The sequence below is a fragment of the Megachile rotundata genome, chromosome 3 (assembly GCF_050947335.1).
Source record: "Megachile rotundata isolate GNS110a chromosome 3, iyMegRotu1, whole genome shotgun sequence".
NCBI classification, from domain to species: Eukaryota; Metazoa; Arthropoda; class Insecta; order Hymenoptera; family Megachilidae; genus Megachile; species Megachile rotundata.
The window spans coordinates 9,752,238-9,772,264 of NC_134985.1; the positions used below are offsets into that span (position 1 = coordinate 9,752,238).

A 20,027-nucleotide genomic window follows, 5' to 3' on the forward strand; every position below is an offset into this window, starting at 1 on the left:
AATCCTCGCGCTCTGATTGGTCCGTGTTTTTCCTTAATAATTCAAAAACGAAGCATCAAATCCCATTTTTGCAAAGGGAAATCTTATTCAGAATCACGTCGGCCACCCTCCATTTCAGGGACCTACACTAGTTGTGAGACACCCTGTACATATGTGTAATGACGTAGTTGTAAATATGCTTCAAAACTATATTTGTGATTATAAACCTAAAATGATAAAACAACTAGCTTAAGTTCTATGAACATTGTAAACATTGTTATATGATTAATAAAATTATATAAACATTTACTCGATTAATTGTACAGAAGTCATATTTTATAACAAAAGTTCAATCGGCATGCTTTTGTCGCCTGCCAATGCAGAAAAGTAACCTAAAGTGATGTGACGGCAACATTTCTCTGAAATTTTCTAGTAAGATAACCCAACCAAAAATTATGATAATTGTACATTTAAAAAAGTATAAACACTACAAATTTAAGTACTAGTATTAAAATAATAAAAATGATAAGATGGAGTCCCAGTATAGACAACAGACGCCAGAGATTTTCAATACGTTCAAAATTGAATCTCTTTCCACCATTTTCCCAAAAGGAAACAGAAATAACTGTTTCAGAAAGAGAAGACGTGGAAGCGCCGAAAAAAGCCCGTATCGCTTTAATAAGCACCGAAAAGCAAGTTATTACTTTGGAAGATGAAGTCACCGCGTGCAAAAGTTATTTATCTGATGATGACGTCGAAGAGAAAAGTGTAGGAAGAAGTTATGTCGTATGCAAGGATGATTGCAGAACAAAGACAGTGACGTGTGAGAAGGCTCGTCGGTTAATCGGGATGGAAAGTGCGTTTTAAATATATTATACTTGGTGGTAATTTTACTTTGCGATTAGATCAAATGAATTATAAGCTATCGATTTATAAACTGAAGATATTTAAGAATTTGTAAAGTGAAGACTTTTAAGGAAATGTCTATCAATGGTAAGTGTTGCAAAAAATTTTTCTCTGAAACGGTATCTTCGCGTAATGTTTAATTTAGTTTTATTGCAACTATGGGGAATTCTTTAACACTTTGAGTATAAAGTGTGTTTCACAATTCCGCAATTCTACAATTTTACAATTCCACAAATTTGCAATTCCACAATTCCACAATTCTACAATTTTGCAATTCCACCATTCTACAAATTCGCAATTCCACAATTCCATAAATTCGCAATTTCACAATTCCACAATTTCAGAATGCCACAATTCCACAATTTTATAATTCCACAATTCCACAATTCCACAATTCCATAAATCTTCAATTCCACAATGTCACAATTCCGGAGTTTTTGCAATTCCATAATTCCGTAATTCCACAGTGCCACAATTATCCAATTGTGCAATTCCACAATACCACAGCACTAATATTCATGAATGCCACAATTTCCAAATTCCGCAATTCCACCATTTTACAATTCCACAAATCCACAATTCTGAACTACCAGAATTAGACAATTCCACTATCTCAGAATTCCACAGTTCCTCAATACTAAAATTCTAAAATTCCAGAATTGTAAAATCGCAAAATTTCAATACTGCAGAATTGCAAACTTTTCGAATTTCCAAAATGCTAAACCTCCAAATTTCCAAAGTCTCCATGTACCACTTCCAAATTTCGTTACATCATTATTCCCAATATTCAATCCCGCGATCCACTACCCAAAATAAGCCCACCACCCTCCGCCGCTAATAACTTCGAATTCCGCCCGCTGCAACCTCTTCTATAATTCATTACTTCGATTAAACGGAACGATTTCAGCAATCAGACTGCAGTCAATGATCCTCGACACCGCAAACATATTTCGATGAAATTCGTTGGAAGAATTATCCTTTCATTCCGCGGTCGGAATTCGCGTACCAGGGGCGTTTAGAAATCGCGCACATATAAATATGTCTTTCACGGTCAAAGGCCCGCCACTGAGTCGACTATTGTGCCCAAAAGCCGTGGTATTTATTTCATACGTCTCGCGTGTCATGAATCGTCATCCGTTGATACAACATCGATCACGTTTGACGCGATTTTTGACCAGTCGATACGTTCGACGATCACTCGATCGCCGGGGAATTCGACGGTTTCGATTCGAACGTTTCGCTGAAACCCGACGATCCGTATATACATCGATCCATAAACGCTGGCCTTCTATCGGTAGTCGTCAGCAGCCAGGCGTTTCGATATCACGTCAATATCAACCCGTTTATTTTTTTCCCCTCTTTTTTTTTTATAACCGCCACTTTTTTTTAGCGATTTTCCGCGAATCTGTGAAATTTCTATTCCGGTCTCGCAGACACCATTTGCGCGCTCGATCGTGAACGACGAATTTGAAACAGAACATAACCGTTGACCGACGTTATTAAATTGTAAAATTCCAAGCTTAAATGGAATTGCAAAAGTTTCGATAGTTACAACTTTGTTAAATGAGTTTGGCAAGCTGCGCTTAAAATTGTGTACTGAAATGTGAATAGGCGGTTTTACTGTTTTAAATCATTTTTGAGGTGATGTTCAGAAAGTGTATTGTTTTTTGTTCTTGTAATTTAAATAGAATGATTTAGAAAAATAACATAGGTGTTTGATGCTGACGATGATACAATTAAATATATTTTAAATTTATTTTTAGTGAAAGTGAGGTTATGTTCAGTTTTCACTTTTGGTAGACAAAATTGTATATTTATAGTAGGTTCGTAAATAAACTAGTTAACAAGGTTTATAATTATATATAATAACAGATAACATAGGTGTTTGATGCTTATGGTAGTAGAATTAAATAATATTTTAAATTTACTTCTATTGAAAGTGAGGTTATGTTCAGTTTTTACTTTTGGTAGACAAAACTGTATATTTATAGTAGGTTCGTAAATAAACTAGTTAACAAGGTTTATAATTATATATAATAAAAGATAACATTGCTATTTGATGCTGATGGTGGTACAATTAAATATATTTTAAATTTACTTTTAGTGAAATTGAGGTTATGTTCAGTTTTCACGTTTGGTAGACAAAATTGTACACTTATAGAAGGTTTATAAATAAACTAGTAACTAGGTTTATAATTATATGTAATAATTAATAGGTCAGTGCTTACATTTGCACTTTGAAAAAGGTACATTTCAAAATTTCCTTTAAACTTTCCAATCTCAAAATGTCTCTCCTCTAAAATTTACATTTTCAGCTCCCCTAAATTTTGATATATCTCTCCCTTAAGATTTATAATTTTTCCAACAAAGAAATGCTACGAAACACTTAGAATAGATTTACAACAACAATCAATATAATCAAATAATCTGAAGAACAGATAAGAGTAATTACTTAGACCGTCAGCGGTTTCATCACTACAAAATGGCGGATTTCGAGTAGCAATAAGTAATGAACGATTCTAGATGCAAAGGCGTAGCACAGTTCAAAGGCTCGTCAATATTGATTTTCGAGATACGGAGGTCATTAAGATTGACGTCCGTGACCATAGGTCATCAGGATTCCAGTGTTCGAGGACCGTCATTACAGATTTTGAGATTGGTTTCTATGGGCCGCCATTGATTTCAGCGACTCGACAGTCATTAAGATTGACACTTGTGATTCGCGGTCGTCGATATAGAATCGCCCACATTTCCACGTTCAACATTCACTGCTGAGGTTTCGAGGGAGACTGATATCAGACTAGATATTCAATACCTCAAATATCTATATTGATTCTTAATACATACTTGTAATAAATATGTACTTGTACTTTAGAAATTTATTTCATAATTTTGGAGACATTTTTATTTCAAGACTGTTGGAAAGAAATTACACAAAATTGTAAAATTTAAGAGAATTTAATTTTTGTGAAGATGTAAAAAAGTTTTAAACTTCAACTTTTTTAAATTTGGTATTTGTGGTATATTTTTATGTTCCCAGAAAGAAATTCCTTTTATATACGTTTATTTAAAAAAGATTGTACAATAAATTTGTGTAACCTCATATTCAATAAAATTTTATATTGAATAACATAAAATATGAAATAAAAAATAAAAATTCATCAATGACTGAAACTCAATAAAATTCATAATTACAAAGCAGAATGTATATTTGTATTTCTCTCAAAAACTTCTGAATTAAAAATATCTCCCAAATCATTTACCCTTTTTTTACAAACTGTGTTCTATTACTTCATACAGTACGTTGCAAATAATGAATTTAATTGAAAAACATCGTTTCGTTTCAAAGAACAGTCTTTCCAAATTGCAAAAATAATAGTTACAAATGTTTGAAAAATGTATGGTTGTTCATATGTACCAATTGGACCTACCCATCCTTCTCTTTCAATATTTTTTTGTTACTGCATTGAAAACACTGCAACGTATGATTTCCATGGACGACCGCACAAATATTGTATATCCACTTGTTGCGTGATTTTCATGTTCATACGCGATAAATATAAGTTTGATATAAAAATACATTTTTTTTTGTAAAAGAAGTCATTTTCCACGGAACTTTTTATGTTGCATAAAAATCACGTTTACATTCATTTTGTGAATTGTTAAATATTCTTGTTTAATATATGTTCTTATGAAAATTTGATAAAATTAATGAGAGATATGCAAATTTATTTTAATAGAAATTGGAAAATTTGAAAGCTTGGAAATTTGAGAATTTGCGGAAATTTTGAGGAATCAAAAATTAAAACATGTGAGGAAATTTGAGGAACTAAAAATTTGAGGAAATTTGGAAAATTTGGAGAATTTGGGAAAATTTGAGAATTTGGGGAAATTTGAGGAATTGAAAATTTGAGAATTTGGAGAATTTGGAAAGTTTGAGAGTTTGAGGAAATTTAGAAATTTGAGGAAATTTGAGAAAATTTGAGAATTTGGGAAATTTGAGGAATTGAGGAAATTTGGAAATTTTGAGAATTTGAGGAAATTTGAGGAAATTTGGAAAATTTGAGAATTTGGGGAAATTTGGAAATTTGGAGATTTTGATATTTCAGGTTTCACTACTTGAATATTTGAAAAGTGACAAATTCAGGGCTTTCAATATTTAAGAATATTTAGAAATCTGAAATTTTGAGATCATAGAAATTTCGAAGAGAATTAGAAAGTTTGTGGATTTGTATATTTACAAATTTCAATATTTAAAACCTTGCAATTTCCTAATTCGCGAATTTGAAAATTCCCAAATTACAAACAAGACCACATACCTTCCAAACTCCACAAATTGTAAAGCCCCCGAAATATTTTTAAACAAAGCACCCGCAATTTTGAGCCGTAGCTCTGTAAACGGATCCGCCATTACGTTGAGCGTCGCAGCGTGCAATTTTCCCGCACAAAATGGCCTTTGTGCGCGGCGCGGCGCGTCGAGATTTTCCGCTCAAGCTCACAATGCAGCTCGATTTCAATTGTTTATCGCGTGCGATGTGTGGCAAAGTGGTGCCGACGTGTTTTTCTTACCGCGTGCCGGGTGAAAATGGATTGTATCGTGGCCGTTCAATCCGTGCTGTGTACCCGCGCAGCTTTCATTTCCGCTTTCAGGGAGCTTCGCGGACGACGAGTTGCATGCCGCTTTCGACCACCCCGGCGAGGATTATCAGCAAGAAGATGAGGAGACCGAGCTGGGGGAGAAGTTCGAGAGTGAAACGGACCGTACCGAGCAAAAGGAGGACACGAGGTCGTGGTTGTTGAGCCAATGCGAAAGTTTTTCCTCTCTCAGTGAGAACGAGGAAGAACCGAACACCACAGATCCGTACTTGTCCCACCAATTGTAAGCATTCATCCTGTTGCTGATATCTAACTTCGCTTGTAAATGATGATGTTGAATTTTCTGCAAGTTCGTTTATCCAATTTTCTAGCTGTCTAGCATTAATCTAGCTGTCTAGCATTTATCTAGCAGTCTGGCATTTATCTAGCAGTCTAGCATTTATCTAGTAGTCTGGCATTTATATAGCAGGCTAGCATTTATTTAGCAGTCTAGCATTTATCTAGCAGTCTGGCATTTATCTAGCTGTCTAGCATTAATGTAGCAGGCTAGCATTTATTTAGCAGTCTAGCATTTATCTAGCAGTCTTGCATTTATCTAGCTGTCTAGCATTAATGTAGCAGGCTAGTATTTATCTAGCAGTCTAGCATTTATCTAGCAGTCTTGCATTTATCTATCTGTCTAGCATTTATCTAGCAGTCTTGCATTTATCTAGCAGTCTTGCATTTACCTAGCTGTCTAGCATTAATGTAGCAGGCTAGTATTTATCTAGCAGTCTAGCATTTATCTAGCAGTCTTGCATTTATCTAGCTGTCTAGCATTAATGTAACAAGCTAGTATTTATCTAGCAGTCTAACATTTATCTAGCAATCTTGCATTTATCTATCTGTCTAGCATTTATCTAGCAATCTAGAATTTATCTAGCAGTCTTGCATTTATCTAGCAGTCTTGCATTTATCTAGCTGTCTAGCATTAATGTAGCAGGTTAGCATTTATTTAGCAGTCTAGCATTTATTTAGCAGTCAATGTAAGAAGTTTTTGAGTTTCGTCGTGATTAAGCTGTGGGTCATTGTTTTTGATTCTCTTGAAATTGTGTGAGTACAGAGGATAATTATTATGCTATTAGGTTTGAAATTAGTTTTGCAGTTAATACGAGGTTTGGGGTTAATGTACGTTGAAAGATGATGTAGATAATATGGATCATGATGTAACTGATGTAGAGGACCATATAGATGATGTGGATGATGATATAAATGACAAAGATGATGTAGATGATCATACAGGTCACATGATAATACAGATGACAAAGATGATGATACATATCTGACGATATGAGGATGTAGATGTTGTAGATAATGATATAGATGTTACTCTTGATCTGGTACATGACACAGATAATGTAGATATCAATGTAACTGCTGCAGATGATGTATATGATGATATAGATGACGTTGATGTGGTACATGATATACATAAATGCAGTACATGATAGGATAGCTGATATAGATGATGTAGAAGATGCCATAGATGACACAGATGATGTGGTACATCGTATCAATTATGTAAACGTTGACATAATTGTTGCAGATGATGACATATATAATGTAAATGATAATGTGAATAATAATGTAAATAATGTAGATGATATAGATGATGACGTAGATGACATAGATGATGATGTAGATAATATAGATGATGATGTAGATGATATAGATGATGACGTAGATGATATAGATGACGATGTAGATAATATAAACGACCAATTCACAAAACAAAGCAAAGATTAATTCCTGAAAAATAATCCCCAAGATCTTCACCTAATTCTCACCAAACTTCTACCATATTATCTACAGATAGATAAGATAACACTCAAAATCATAATCCATAGAATCAAGATTATATCCACAGAAACCTTGCCCAAAATACAAAATTAAAAGACCTAATCCCAGACTACATCAACCCGCCAATTTTCGCCGGATCTGAAGAAACACCCATGTTTACTAATACCTTTCCTCCAGAGAGTTTCTTTATCGACACGACGGCTACTTCTCCAGCAATTTCCGTCGGATCAACAGCTACCAAAAAGGCCAAACCCGAGCAAAAGCCGCACAGTTTCCGTGCGATCGGTCGGTGTAATTGAACGAAACCATCGCAGTTACATTTCCCGCAATTTCCGGCCAGTCGTCGCCTACTTAAAGGGCCAAGGCTGGCAAGATGGCTACCACATCTTTTCGAACCGACGCGAAATGAAAGGAAGCCACATGTCGCTGATTCTCGTTTAACGACTGTCTCGGGCTTTCGGTTAGATATACAAGATCTCGTTTCATGCGAGTAAACACGGTGGAATATAATGCTGGATTCCTATTATGGGCTGGGTTGAGTTGTGCGTTTTATTGCTTAGGATACCTTTTGGAAATATTTACTTGTGGATTGTGGTATGTTTACTTTAGGCAGTTTTTGGATCTGGTAGTTACTACATACTACTGTAGTGAATATTATTATTACTATTGGATCTAGTAATTGGGTTTACTGGAGTTTGGAAATTGTGAAGATGAGGAATTGGGAGAGGTGAAAATTTTGGAAGTTGGAGATTAGGGGATTTGGACATTTGGCAGATGGTAGATTAGGGGATTTGAAGATTTAGGAGTTTATAGATTAGGGGATTTGAAGATTTGGTAATTAGGAGATTAAGGGTGAGGAATTTAGAGGAATTTAGAGATTAAGGGTCGGGAGATCTGGGAATTTGGAGACCAGGTATCAGGAGATCTGGGAATATGGAGAATAGGTGTCAGATCTGGGAATTTGCAGATTAAGGTTTGGAGATTTGGCAGCTGGCAGATTAAGGGATCTGAAGATATGGAAGTTTTAGATTAGGGGATTTGAAGATTTGGGAATATAGAGATTAGGGAATTTGGTGATTTGGGAATTATGAGGTTAGAGGTCAGGAGATCTGTGAATTTGGAGATTAGGTGTCAGGAGATCTTGGAATTTGCAGATTAAGGGTTTGGAGATTTGGCAGCTGGCAGATTAAGGGATTTGAAGATATGGAAGTTTTAGATTAGGGGATTTGAAGATTTGGGAATTAGGAGATTAGGGAATTTGGTGATTTGGGAATTAGGAGATTAAGGGCCAGGAGATATGTGAATTTGGAGACCAGGTGTCAGGAGATCTGGGAATTTGGAGATCAGTTGTCAGGAGATCTGGGAATTTGGAAATTAGGGATTTCAGAGACCCGGGCATGTGGGAATTTTAAGATTGAAGAATTAAGGAATTTTGGAATGTGGAGTTAAGTGGATTAGAAGATCTTGAAATTTGGAAATTAGGGATACTAGAGACCCGGGTATTTGGGAATTTGAAGATTAAAGAATTAGGGAATTTTGGAATGTGGAGTTAAGTGGATTAGGAGATATTGGAATTTGGAAATTAGGTACTTATAGACTTAGGGATTCAAGGATTTGATGACTGAGGAGTTTCGGAAATATGATTTGAAGGAAATTAGGAAATTTAGAAATGTGACCATATATTATAGAATTCGGGGAGTTTGTTTCATGACATAGGGATTTGGAAATTTGAGAAATTGGCAATTTGAACAATTGTCAACTTGAGGATTACAATATTTGAGAATTAGGAAATTTCAAACTTGGTAACTTGAGGATCAAATATAGGGATATGGAAATTTGATATTTAGAGAATTTAAAAACTTGGTAATTTAAAAAACTTGATCAATGCAAAATTTGATAATTAATAAATTCAAAGACTTGGAAACTCAAATGTTGATATTAAAAAATTTTGAAAATACTTATATTACTGGAAAAATCTGTATTTAAAGTAACTTATGTTTCATTTGATTCAATGTTCAGGTATCTACCGTACTATAAAATTCAGAGACCAAGACATTTTCAGTCCACAAGTGGCGGTGAAGAGAGCAAACCTATTCGTTTGCCTAGAAGACCTCGATCTCCTATCAGGTCTGATATTTTTCTTATCAATTACTATATTATTTAACAATACACTATAAATAATTGTATACAATATATCAACTATTAATTTAATTTACAATTAAACGTCTACTGCAATACTAAAATTATATATTATTATAGCATAATATTAGTACAATAATAAATAAGAGTACAACAATAGAATAACAATAAATAATATGATAATAATGTCGTACTAATAAGTAGTACTATAATAACAGAATAATAATATTTTTATAACAAAATTATATTATAACTCTTCATATTTTTATTTCTCATTCTACAATTATTTATTCCTTATTTTATCATTCCCATTAATTCATCCATTCTTTCCATCCCTATTTATTCGAATATTTCTTATCTACCCACCCCTTATTTTCACGAATCTAATGTTCCTCCTACGAACCAGAAACTTCGCAGATAAACTATTTCCTAGCTTACAAAACAAACGTAATCCGTTATCAAAAGAGCTGAGCAAACTGTTTCATCTTTTTGTAATCGTGCCGAAATCGCAGACAAATTCTGCCAGGCAAGTTCGATCTGAAAACCGCTTACCAGCAATGGGACCGGAAACGACGGGTCACGGAGAGGAGAAAATACTTGGAGGAGTCGAAAGAGCGTATTTCACAATCGATCAGACGTTTGTCCGACCAAGGGATAGACGAACATACTCTAATCAGCTCTGTGGTTCTTCAAGCGGTCTGCGAACAAGTTACCTTGGCTATGTCGGACGTGAAGATCGATATTAACATTCAAACTTTCGTTAATATCGCGGTTATTTGGGCATTGTCCGACATGGAGATTTTCGATTACGATTTATATTTCGATAAGAATGTACAGCCGGAGAATTCGAGGTTCTTCAATTGGAAACGTAAGTTTTTATTCGTCGATATTTAGAATATTTGCGAATTTTGGGGAATTTGGGGAATTTTGGGCAATTTGGAATTTAGGAAATTCTGGGAAATTGAGAAATTTGGAGAATTTGGGGATTCTAGGAAATTTGGGGTATTTTGTGAATTTGGGATATGGCAAATTTGGGGAACCTGGAGAATTTGGAGAATTTGGGGAATTTGGGGAACTTGGAGAATTTGGGGAATTTGGGGAATTGGATGAATTCGATTTTGGGGAATTTAGGAAATTTGGGGAATTGGATGAATTTGATTTTGGGGAATTTAGGAAATTTGGGGAATTGGATGAATTCGATTTTGGGGAATTTAGGAAATTTGGGGAATTGGATGAATTCGATTTTGGGGAATTTAGGGAATTTGGAGAAATTGAAGAATTTGAGGAATTTGGAGAACTTGGGGAATTCGGGGAATTTGGAGAAATTGGAGAATTTGGAGAACTTGGGGAATTTGGGGAACTTGGAGAATTTGGGGAATTTCGGGAATTTGGGGAATTTAGGAAATTTGGGGAATTGGATGAATTCGATTTTGGGGAATTTAGGAAATTTGGGGAAATTTGGGGAATTGGATGAATTCGATTTTGGGGAATTTATGAAATTTGGGGAATTGGATGAATTCGATTTTGGGGAATTTAGGAAATTTGGGGAATTGGATGAATTCGATTTTGGGGTATTTAGGGAATTTAGGGAATTTGGAGAATTTAGGAAATTCGGCGAATTTGGGGAATTTGGGGAATTGGATGAATTCGATTTTGGGGAATTTAGGGAATTTGGAGAAATTGAAGAATTTGGGGAATTTGGAGAACTTGGGGAATTTGGGAAATTTGGAGAAATTGGAGAAATTGGAGAATTTGGGGAATTTGGAGAACTTGGAGAATTTGGGGAATTTGGGGAATTTGGGAAATTTGGGGAATTAGGGGAATTTGGGGAATTTGAGGAATTTTGGAAATTTGAGGAATTTTGGAAATTTGTGGAATTTGGTAAATTTGGCGATTTGGGCAAATTTGGGGAATTCCGAGAATTTGGGGAACTTGGGAAATTTAGGGAAGTTAGGTAATTTGGCAATTTAGGGATATTTGGAAACTTGTGAGTTGATGATTTTGAAAAATAAAATTTTCGATAATTTGAAGTTTTGAGATTTGAGAAATTTAGTACTTTGAAAATGTGGCAAATTGAATATTCGGAAATAGTGGAATTTGGGAATTTTATGATATGAAGTTTTGGGGACTTGAATCGAAAAATTTGAAAAGTCACTAATTTATAATCTTGAAAATATAAGAATATATTTATATATTTTCAAATGTGAGAATTTGAGGATTTGGAAATTGTCATGTTCACATTTTCAAATTCGAAAACTTGAAGATATGAGAATCCTTGAATATTTGAACTTGTCCACCTAGAAAATGAATATTATCATCGTGCACTCAGAATTAAAAATGTGTTTATAAATATGTCTATAAACTCACATACACATCTCCATACCGTGACCTACCTCATCACTAATTTACTAGTAATTCACAAGTAATTCGCAGCAACCATTCGCAGTACTCAATCGTATTAAAATTAATTTCGAATAAATCCCTATAGAACAAGACATCATCGACGTAATGGGAAGCGGTGGAATGCGCAAGATCCTGTTAGGAGTATATCGGGTACCATTCAGTTGCAACATCATCACAAGTCTTCATCGTCGTTTACCTTGGCCTTATGTGAGTCCATCTCACGAACGGGGACACACTAAATTTTACCCTCACGTTCGTGAACGGATCGATGAGAAAATTGCGAGAGACACCGAGGAGGATCACACACATGTACCCGATTTGAATTGTTTCCACCTGAAAGAAGTTTTGGATAAATCCTACGTGGCCTACAGGAGAAAATCGAAATCTTTTGTTGTGCGAATTTTCTCCAAAAAGGAGAAGAGGGATTTGTTTATGCAACTGCTGAGTTTGATGTAATTAATTGAAGAAGAAAAATAAGAGTATGTGTGGATAAGATGTTTGCAGAAATTGCAGACTTTTATATCGATTACTGTTGTAAATTCATTGCATGTATGTTTGTTCTGAAATGGATGTTATGGTTGTAAATACGAGTTGAAAGAGGAGAAAATGAAAATAAGATTTTTAATTTTTTCTGGGGGAAAGTGTGATATTAAAATTTAAAAGAAATGGAAATTTTTAATGAGTTATGTGTGGAACGTATGTATTTAGGTCGTTACTGTTATAGTAAATCCTAGTAATAATCATTTTGTAAAATTATTGTATGTATTTTATTATAAGTGAAGAAATACATGTTTTTAATCAAATTTACTATTTACAGATTTGTATATTTTTGTAATTTTATATTTGAGAGTCACATTTGAAAATTTCCAACAATTCCAACAATTCCAACAATTCCAATAATTCCAACAATTCCAACCATTTTAACACTTCCAGCAATTCCAACAACTCCAACAATTCAAACAATTCCAAGAAGTCCCGCAATTCCAGCAATTCCAAGAATTCCAAGAATTCCAAGAACTCCAAGAGTTCTAAGAAATCCAAGAATTTCGGCAATTCCAAGAATTCCAAGTATTCCAAAATTCCCAAATTCCCAAATTCCCAAATTCCCAAATTCCCAAATTCCCAAATTCCCAAATTCCCAAATTCCCAAATTCCCAAATTCTCAAATTCCCAAATTCCCAAATTCCCAAATTCCCAAATTCCCAAATTCCCAAATTCTCAAATTTTCAAATTCCCAAATTTCCAAACTCCCAAACTCCCAAACTCCCAAACTCCCAAACTCCCAAATTCCAAAATTCCCAAATTCCCAAATTCCAAAATTCCGAAATTCCGAAATTCCCAAATTCCCAAATTCCCAAATTCCCAAATTCCCAAATTCTCAAATTTTCAAATTCCCAAATTTCCAAACTCCCAAACTCCCAAACTCCCAAACTCCCAAACTCCCAAATTCCAAAATTCCCAAATTCCCAAATTCCCAAATTTCCAAATTCCCAAACTCCCAAACTCCCAAATTCCCAAATTCCCAAATTCCCAAATTCCCAAATTCCCAAATTCCCAAATTCTCAAATTTCCAAATTCCCAAACTCCCAAACTCCTAAACTTCCAAACTCCCAAATTCTCAAATTCCCAAATTCCCAAATTCCCAAATTCCCAAATTCCCAAATTCCCAAATTCTCAAATTTTCAAATTCCCAAATTTCCAAACTCCCAAACTCCCAAACTCCCAAACTCCCAAACTCCCAAATTCCAAAATTCCCAAATTCCCAAATTCCAAAATTCCGAAATTCCGAAATTCCCAAATTCCCAAATTCCCAAATTCCCAAATTCCCAAATTCTCAAATTTTCAAATTCCCAAATTTCCAAACTCCCAAACTCCCAAACTCCCAAACTCCCAAACTCCCAAATTCCAAAATTCCCAAATTCCCAAATTCCCAAATTTCCAAATTCCCAAACTCCCAAACTCCCAAATTCCCAAATTCCCAAATTCCCAAATTCCCAAATTCCCAAATTCCCAAATTCTCAAATTTCCAAATTCCCAAACTCCCAAACTCCTAAACTTCCAAACTCCCAAATTCCAAAATTCCGAAATTCCGAAATTCCCAAATTCCCAAATTCCCAAATTCCCAAATTCCCAAATTCCCAAATTCTGAAATTTCCAAATTCCCAAACTCCCAAACTCCCAAACTCCCAAATTCCCAAATTCCCAAATTCCCAAATTCTCAAATTCTCAAATTCCAAAATTCCCAAATTCCCAAATTCCAAAATTCACAAAATCCAAAGTTCTCAAATTCCTTAATTCAAAAATTGCAGAATTTCAAAATCTCCACGTTCCCCAAAATCCCCAAAATCTCCAAATTCCCCTAAATCTCCCGATTCCTCGAATTCCCCAAATTCCACAATTTCTCCACATCCAAATTTCCCAAATTCCAAAACACCCAATTTCCCAAATTCCCAAATACCGAAATTCCGTAATTCCCAAATTCCAACATTGCAAAATTCCAAATAGTATTAAATTGTCACCACACTTTCCATCTCCCTAAGTAATTGACCCATCAAACATCTACATTTCCACTACAAACTACACTTATCAATATAAAATTTAATCAATCTCCTAAAATTCATAAAATATTCTCCATCCTGCACTCAAAATGAAATATTCAAGCAATCAGCATAACATACATCTCGTAGCTAACAATTTCCTTTGGTACAACCCGGAATCTGGCCCATAACTCCAACTTGTTTTGTTCCATCTGCACGGGTCTAACGAATCATGGTTCGAATGTGGAAAGAAAGAAATTTTGTCCTTGTCGACTATATCGTTCGGATCGATCGGTCGAGCTATCGCGCGGAAGATTTAGCCGCTCGTTGTTTTTGGCTCCTTCTATTTCCTGTTCCTCCATTTTCCGGGCATTCGTCTTTGCTGCCGAAGCCACGTTTGTTGTTCGTGAAAATAACACACAAACGGAGGGGAGGATGGGAATAAGGCAAGTCAGTGGAATCGAATTCCGGGACAAACTTCCTTTTTCGGCTCGAACTCGCTTTAAATCGTCCCCGAGCGGCTTCCAGCTATTTTCCCGCCGCAAAAAGCGTCCTTTGAACTGGCTAGAAAAATCATCGTTACTCTATCGGCTCGTTTAATCGGCCGTATTCGACCCATCGATACGGAAACTTCTGTAAAAATTCTTTATTGAGTCGTTAACATTTCCGGATCATTATCTTAATACGGATTATTAGAGATATATTGTTTTATAATCTTCACAGATGTTATTTAATACTTTAGTGACGTATAAAATATGTGTCACATATGTGTAATATTCATATATGACATGTGTTACATATGTGTAATACTTGTATGTAATATGTGTAACATATGTGAAATATTTGTGTACAATATGTGTTACATATCTGTAATATTTGTATACGATATATGTTACATATGTGTAATATTCATATATGATATATGTTACATGTGTGTAATATTTCTATACAATATGTGTTACATGTGTGTAATATTTCTATACAATATGCGTTACATATGTGTAATGTTTCTATACAATATATGTTACATATGTTTAATACTTGTATACAATATGTGTTTCATATGTGTAATACTTGTATACAATATATGTTACATATGTGTAATATTTGTATACGATATGTGTTACATATGTGTAATATTCATATATGATATATGTTACATGTGTGTAATATTTCTATACAATATGTGTTACATGTGTGTAATATTTCTATACAATATGCGTTACATATGTGTAATGTTTGTATACAATATATGTTACATATGTGTAATATTTGTACACAATATATATAACATATGTGTAATACTCATATAAACAATATCTGTACATTTACTAAAAATAAATAAAATATTAAGTAGTGCTTTTTGTAAGCCCAATCGTATAAATGATTATAGTAATGGAATAAGTAACACGAAACGAACAAGTAAAAAGAGAATATTGTTGAAAGAGAAAGAAAAAAATGAAATGGATCAAGTGGAGAACCCTCAATTCGATAACGTCCACGATCGATGGTTAGACTGATTGACAAATAGTCCTTCGTGTTCGGAATCATCGTCTCGATTCTATTCTCGTATTTCTGCACCATTCGTCTATTTCTCCATCTGTTCACTCGATACGTCGATTTCACGAACATATGTTCGCGGAAGACAGAACCCATTTTGACAAAAAGAAAATTAACCACGGAAACTGGTAGAACTATTCAATTTAAAATTTACTAGCCTTTTTATTAACCGTTGTCATTAACAATTTTTATTAACAGTTCTTATTAACAATTTTTATTAACAGTTCTTTTTAACAATTTTTATTAACAAGTTCTTATTGACATGTTGTAGTTCGTGTTTCATTTTTTGGATTACACTGTATATTTTTTTATAAATTTTTATAATTATATGTTGTTTCAATTTGTATTAGGAAGAGTAAAGTTATTATACAATTTCGTTTTTAATAATTATGTGAAAACTATGAGAATATGAAAATTGTTATTCAATTAATTTTATCAAAATTAAAAATTATTTTAGTCAGTTTAGCATTAATATTAATATAGTCAATCAATTCTAGTAAGTAGAGTTAAATATCGATGTTATTCGATAAACGATTTAATAAATAGATAAACAAATAGAATAGAATAAATAAATAGATGCTTGACTGTCATCTACTAACTAAATTATTTAGACAAACATTACAAAATGCAACGTGTAGAGAATTACATTAGAAAGAATATATAACTGCTGAAGCTAATCACATTTCGAATTTTCGCGCCACGAGTTACACTATAAAATGGCGGCACCCATCTACGCCGCCATTTCGTGGCACCAATTAAAATCTTCCTATTAATTACAAACGACGTCTAACATACAAACTGTTAAATTTTCAAGTAAATAATAATTGCAGAAGAAATGTTTTAGTATAGAAATAATAAACGACGTTTACTGAAAAATGGCAGCATCAAGCGACATCGTTCTTTCGAGACCGAGTTTGTCACCAAACACTCTTAAACTTAAAAACGATATGTATGCTTTAATTTTAAAGAAAAGGTAGGCGCGATGAAGAAAGAATAAGTGGTTATAAATAATCGAGGAGGTACAAGAGGAAACGAGGAAAGATTGCGACACCTGTGAGCGTCCTTTGCGCCGATAGATCCTGACGTAATTTCAGCGCTGAATCAGCAACTGCTGCGGCTGAGCGGTTCGTGAAGTGGAAAGTCCATTAACCGACATCCTGTTGCCCCTTTTTTTTCCTCTGCTCGCCTCTTCCATCGTCTACAACCTCCATTACGATAATACCGAGTCCTTGTAGTTCGACCTCGCGCCAGAGAAGATTAGGGACAACCCTTGGGTAATAGAATGATGCTGGGAGGGCTTTTCGCGCGGGTCTCTATCAAACATCGCCGATACTCGAGATATTGAAAATTGAAGGTCTCTTCAAGAAACGCTTCTCGTCTTAACGTGTTAATTCCGCACGATACGTCCCATCTATTCTTTCTACGGTTTTATCAGAATTCAATCTTAATAGAAACGTTAACCTTAACTTACGACTTTTACAAATAAACATAACTACTCATATCTTCAAGCTTTAGAATTAAAAAATTTGTCAGCTTATTTATAATTTCAAGTCTCAGAGCCTGAAGTAAATTTTCCAACACAAAAGTTTGGTGTTTGGTAATTTTATTCATATGTAATGAAATTTGCAAATTTTAAAACTTTGCAGTCGGCAAAATAAATTTAGAGAAATGTAATTTTCAAGTGTATCAATTTTCCGATTCATAAATGCAAAAGTTCAAATAACTTTGAAGTTGCGAATGTAGACATTTTGCAGCTTACTTATTTGATCTCCCGAAACCGAGGTGTAACTTATTCATAGCCGACAGGAGCTTACACGGCAGCCTATACATACAAATCGAGTCGTAGGTGTTAACCATAATCAACTTCAGAGTTATCCTCTGCACGTGGATAATTCATTACTCCATCCAGGGCCATTAATTATTACTTGATAACCGTGTTTCGGTTCTTGACCGGCTACGATGCCCGACAAGCTTTTAAACAGTTAATGGAAGCGATGGAAAAAGCTTGGCACAGCAACTACCAGGAAAATTCTCTGAAAACTGAAAAATCGTCCACTCAGAAGTTTCTGTAGCGATGTAACTAGAAAAGAAAGAGTTTCGACGATGCTGTCCTTGAATTTGTTCGGTGTACCGGAACACCTCAATCGAACCGTAAAGCATCCGAGCTATCAATCCTAGTCTCGAGGACGATCGATACGTGTTTCTCGACTACCACCGAGTTTCGAATAATAAACACGGCTTTGTCACTGACTTGACACTTTAATCGCGCTTAATACTTCACTGGAATGTGGTGAAGTACCGAGTGTGTTAGAAGCTTTCAAAGGTATGACTGGCATGGAGAGGATGATAAACTGATTGTGATAAGAATTTGTGGGGTGATGTGGGCGAAGTTGAGAGTTTGGGATGAATGGAATTTGGGGATTTGGGAATTTGAGGATTTTGGAATTTTAGGGAGTGTTTGAGGGTGTAGGGATTCAGTTAGGGGGTGTAGGTGTCTGAGAACTTAGGAATTTGAGGATTTGGAAATTGGAAGATTGACTTTTGGAGTTGGAGAATTTGGAGGTTTGAAGATTTGAGAGTTAGGGGATGAGGAGTCTTAGAATGTAGAGATTTGAAAATGTGGGGATCTCGGAATTTTAGGAAATGAAGGTTTGAGGATTTAGGGATTTATCAATACACCAATTTAAGAGTTTAGATATCTGAGAGTTTAGGGATTTGAGGATTTGGAAATTTAGGGAGTTTGGAATTTTAGGTAATGGGTGTTTGAGGAGTCAGGAATTCATCAGTTAGGGGGTGTAAGTGTTTAAGAACTTAGGGATTTGAGGATTTGGAAATTTGAAGATTGCGGGCTTTTGAAGTTTTGAAGATCTGAGGGTTAGGGGATGAGGAATCTTAGAATGTAGAGATTTGGAAATTTAGGAATCTTGGAATTTTAGGAAATGAAGGTTCGAGGATTTAGGGATTTACCAATACACCAATTTGACAGTTTAGATATCTTAGAATTTTGGGATTTGAGGATTTGGAAATTTAGGGAGTTTGGAATTTTAGGTAATGGGTGTTGGAGGAGTCAGGAATTAATTAATTAGGGAGTGTAGGTGTCTGAGAACTTAGGGATTTGAGGATTTGGAAATTAGAAGATTGACTTTTGGAGTTGGAGAATTTGGAGATTAGAAGATTTGAGAGTTGAGGGATGAGGAGTCTTAGAATATAGAGATTTGGAAATTTAGGAATCTTGGAATTTTAGGAAATAAACGTTTGAGAATTTAGGAATTTACCAATTTAATGTCAGTGAAATAAAGAATACAAAAATATAACCTAAAACTTTGAGAACCAGAATATAAATTTAATTTGCAACTCTGTTTCCGTAACACTCTGATCGGTCAACCACGAATCCCCTTACTGCATCCTCGCACTCGAATTTCACTGCAATTACTACATTCTAGCAGCCATTAAAAAGGTAAAGCATAGCACCTTTCAGCTATATTTCGTAGCCAACATACACAAATTAAATTCTCCGACTGGAAAGCTAAAAGGTTAAATCTTCGGCGAAAAAAACCCATCGAGTTTTCACACGACCCACTTTCATCCCTCCACAATTCCGGCGTAATCTAATTCTCCCTAGAGTTGCCCGGCCAACTCACCCCTTCCTTCCAATCAAATATCTCGAAGCTCTTATGTCCGATTACTACGAACCACTTGGTTCTTCGCATTTTAAACTGGATCCAAGCCAGTAACCCAGAAATGCAGCTCCTCTGCTGCACACGATATTAGTCAAGTTCCTTTGACGTAGCCCGCCAACTTTCCGCGATAGAAAATCCTCCAACAGACCAGCTAGACAGCCTGTCAATTCGATCGACTTCCGTTGGTTCAAGGGCTAAATGACCCGCTGTCAGCCAACGTGATTGCCATCAAAGGGTTGCCTTTGCGGCTGTGTATGTGTTATTCAACTTTGACCCCGTTGTTTTACGACGTTGCGGGATCCGCTAGCTATGAATATTTATCGGGCTATTTCTCTATGGTTAACGGTTCAACGGATTTGATATTGTTGCTTGATATCGATGTATAAAA

At 35.0% G+C, this 20,027-nt stretch overlaps 2 protein-coding genes across 4 annotated transcripts in view; one reads left to right on the top strand and one right to left on the bottom strand.

Annotated features, from left to right (window-relative positions):
- The window catches only part of LOC100881827 (dipeptidase 1), a 194,241-nt gene that overhangs the window by 64,809 nt on the left and 109,405 nt on the right, over positions 1 to 20,027 (bottom strand). The gene's annotated exons all lie outside the window — the stretch shown is intronic.
- On the top strand, positions 330 to 12,615 carry LOC143264132 (uncharacterized). 3 transcript variants are annotated; one of them, XM_076529933.1, is made up of 6 exons: positions 330 to 411; positions 614 to 835; positions 5,536 to 5,764; positions 9,340 to 9,447; positions 9,972 to 10,327; positions 11,948 to 12,614. In XM_076529933.1, exons 2-6 carry the CDS (start codon positions 829 to 831, stop codon positions 12,316 to 12,318), a joined length of 1,071 nt encoding a protein of 356 aa, XP_076386048.1. In that variant the 5' UTR covers positions 330 to 411; positions 614 to 828; the 3' UTR covers positions 12,319 to 12,614. The 3 variants fall into 3 exon arrangements, with proteins under 3 accessions (XP_076386048.1, XP_076386046.1, XP_076386047.1); XM_076529931.1 differs by having other exon boundaries at positions 369 to 835; positions 11,948 to 12,615; XM_076529932.1 differs by lacking the exons at positions 330 to 411; positions 614 to 835 and adding an exon at positions 874 to 972 and having other exon boundaries at positions 11,948 to 12,615.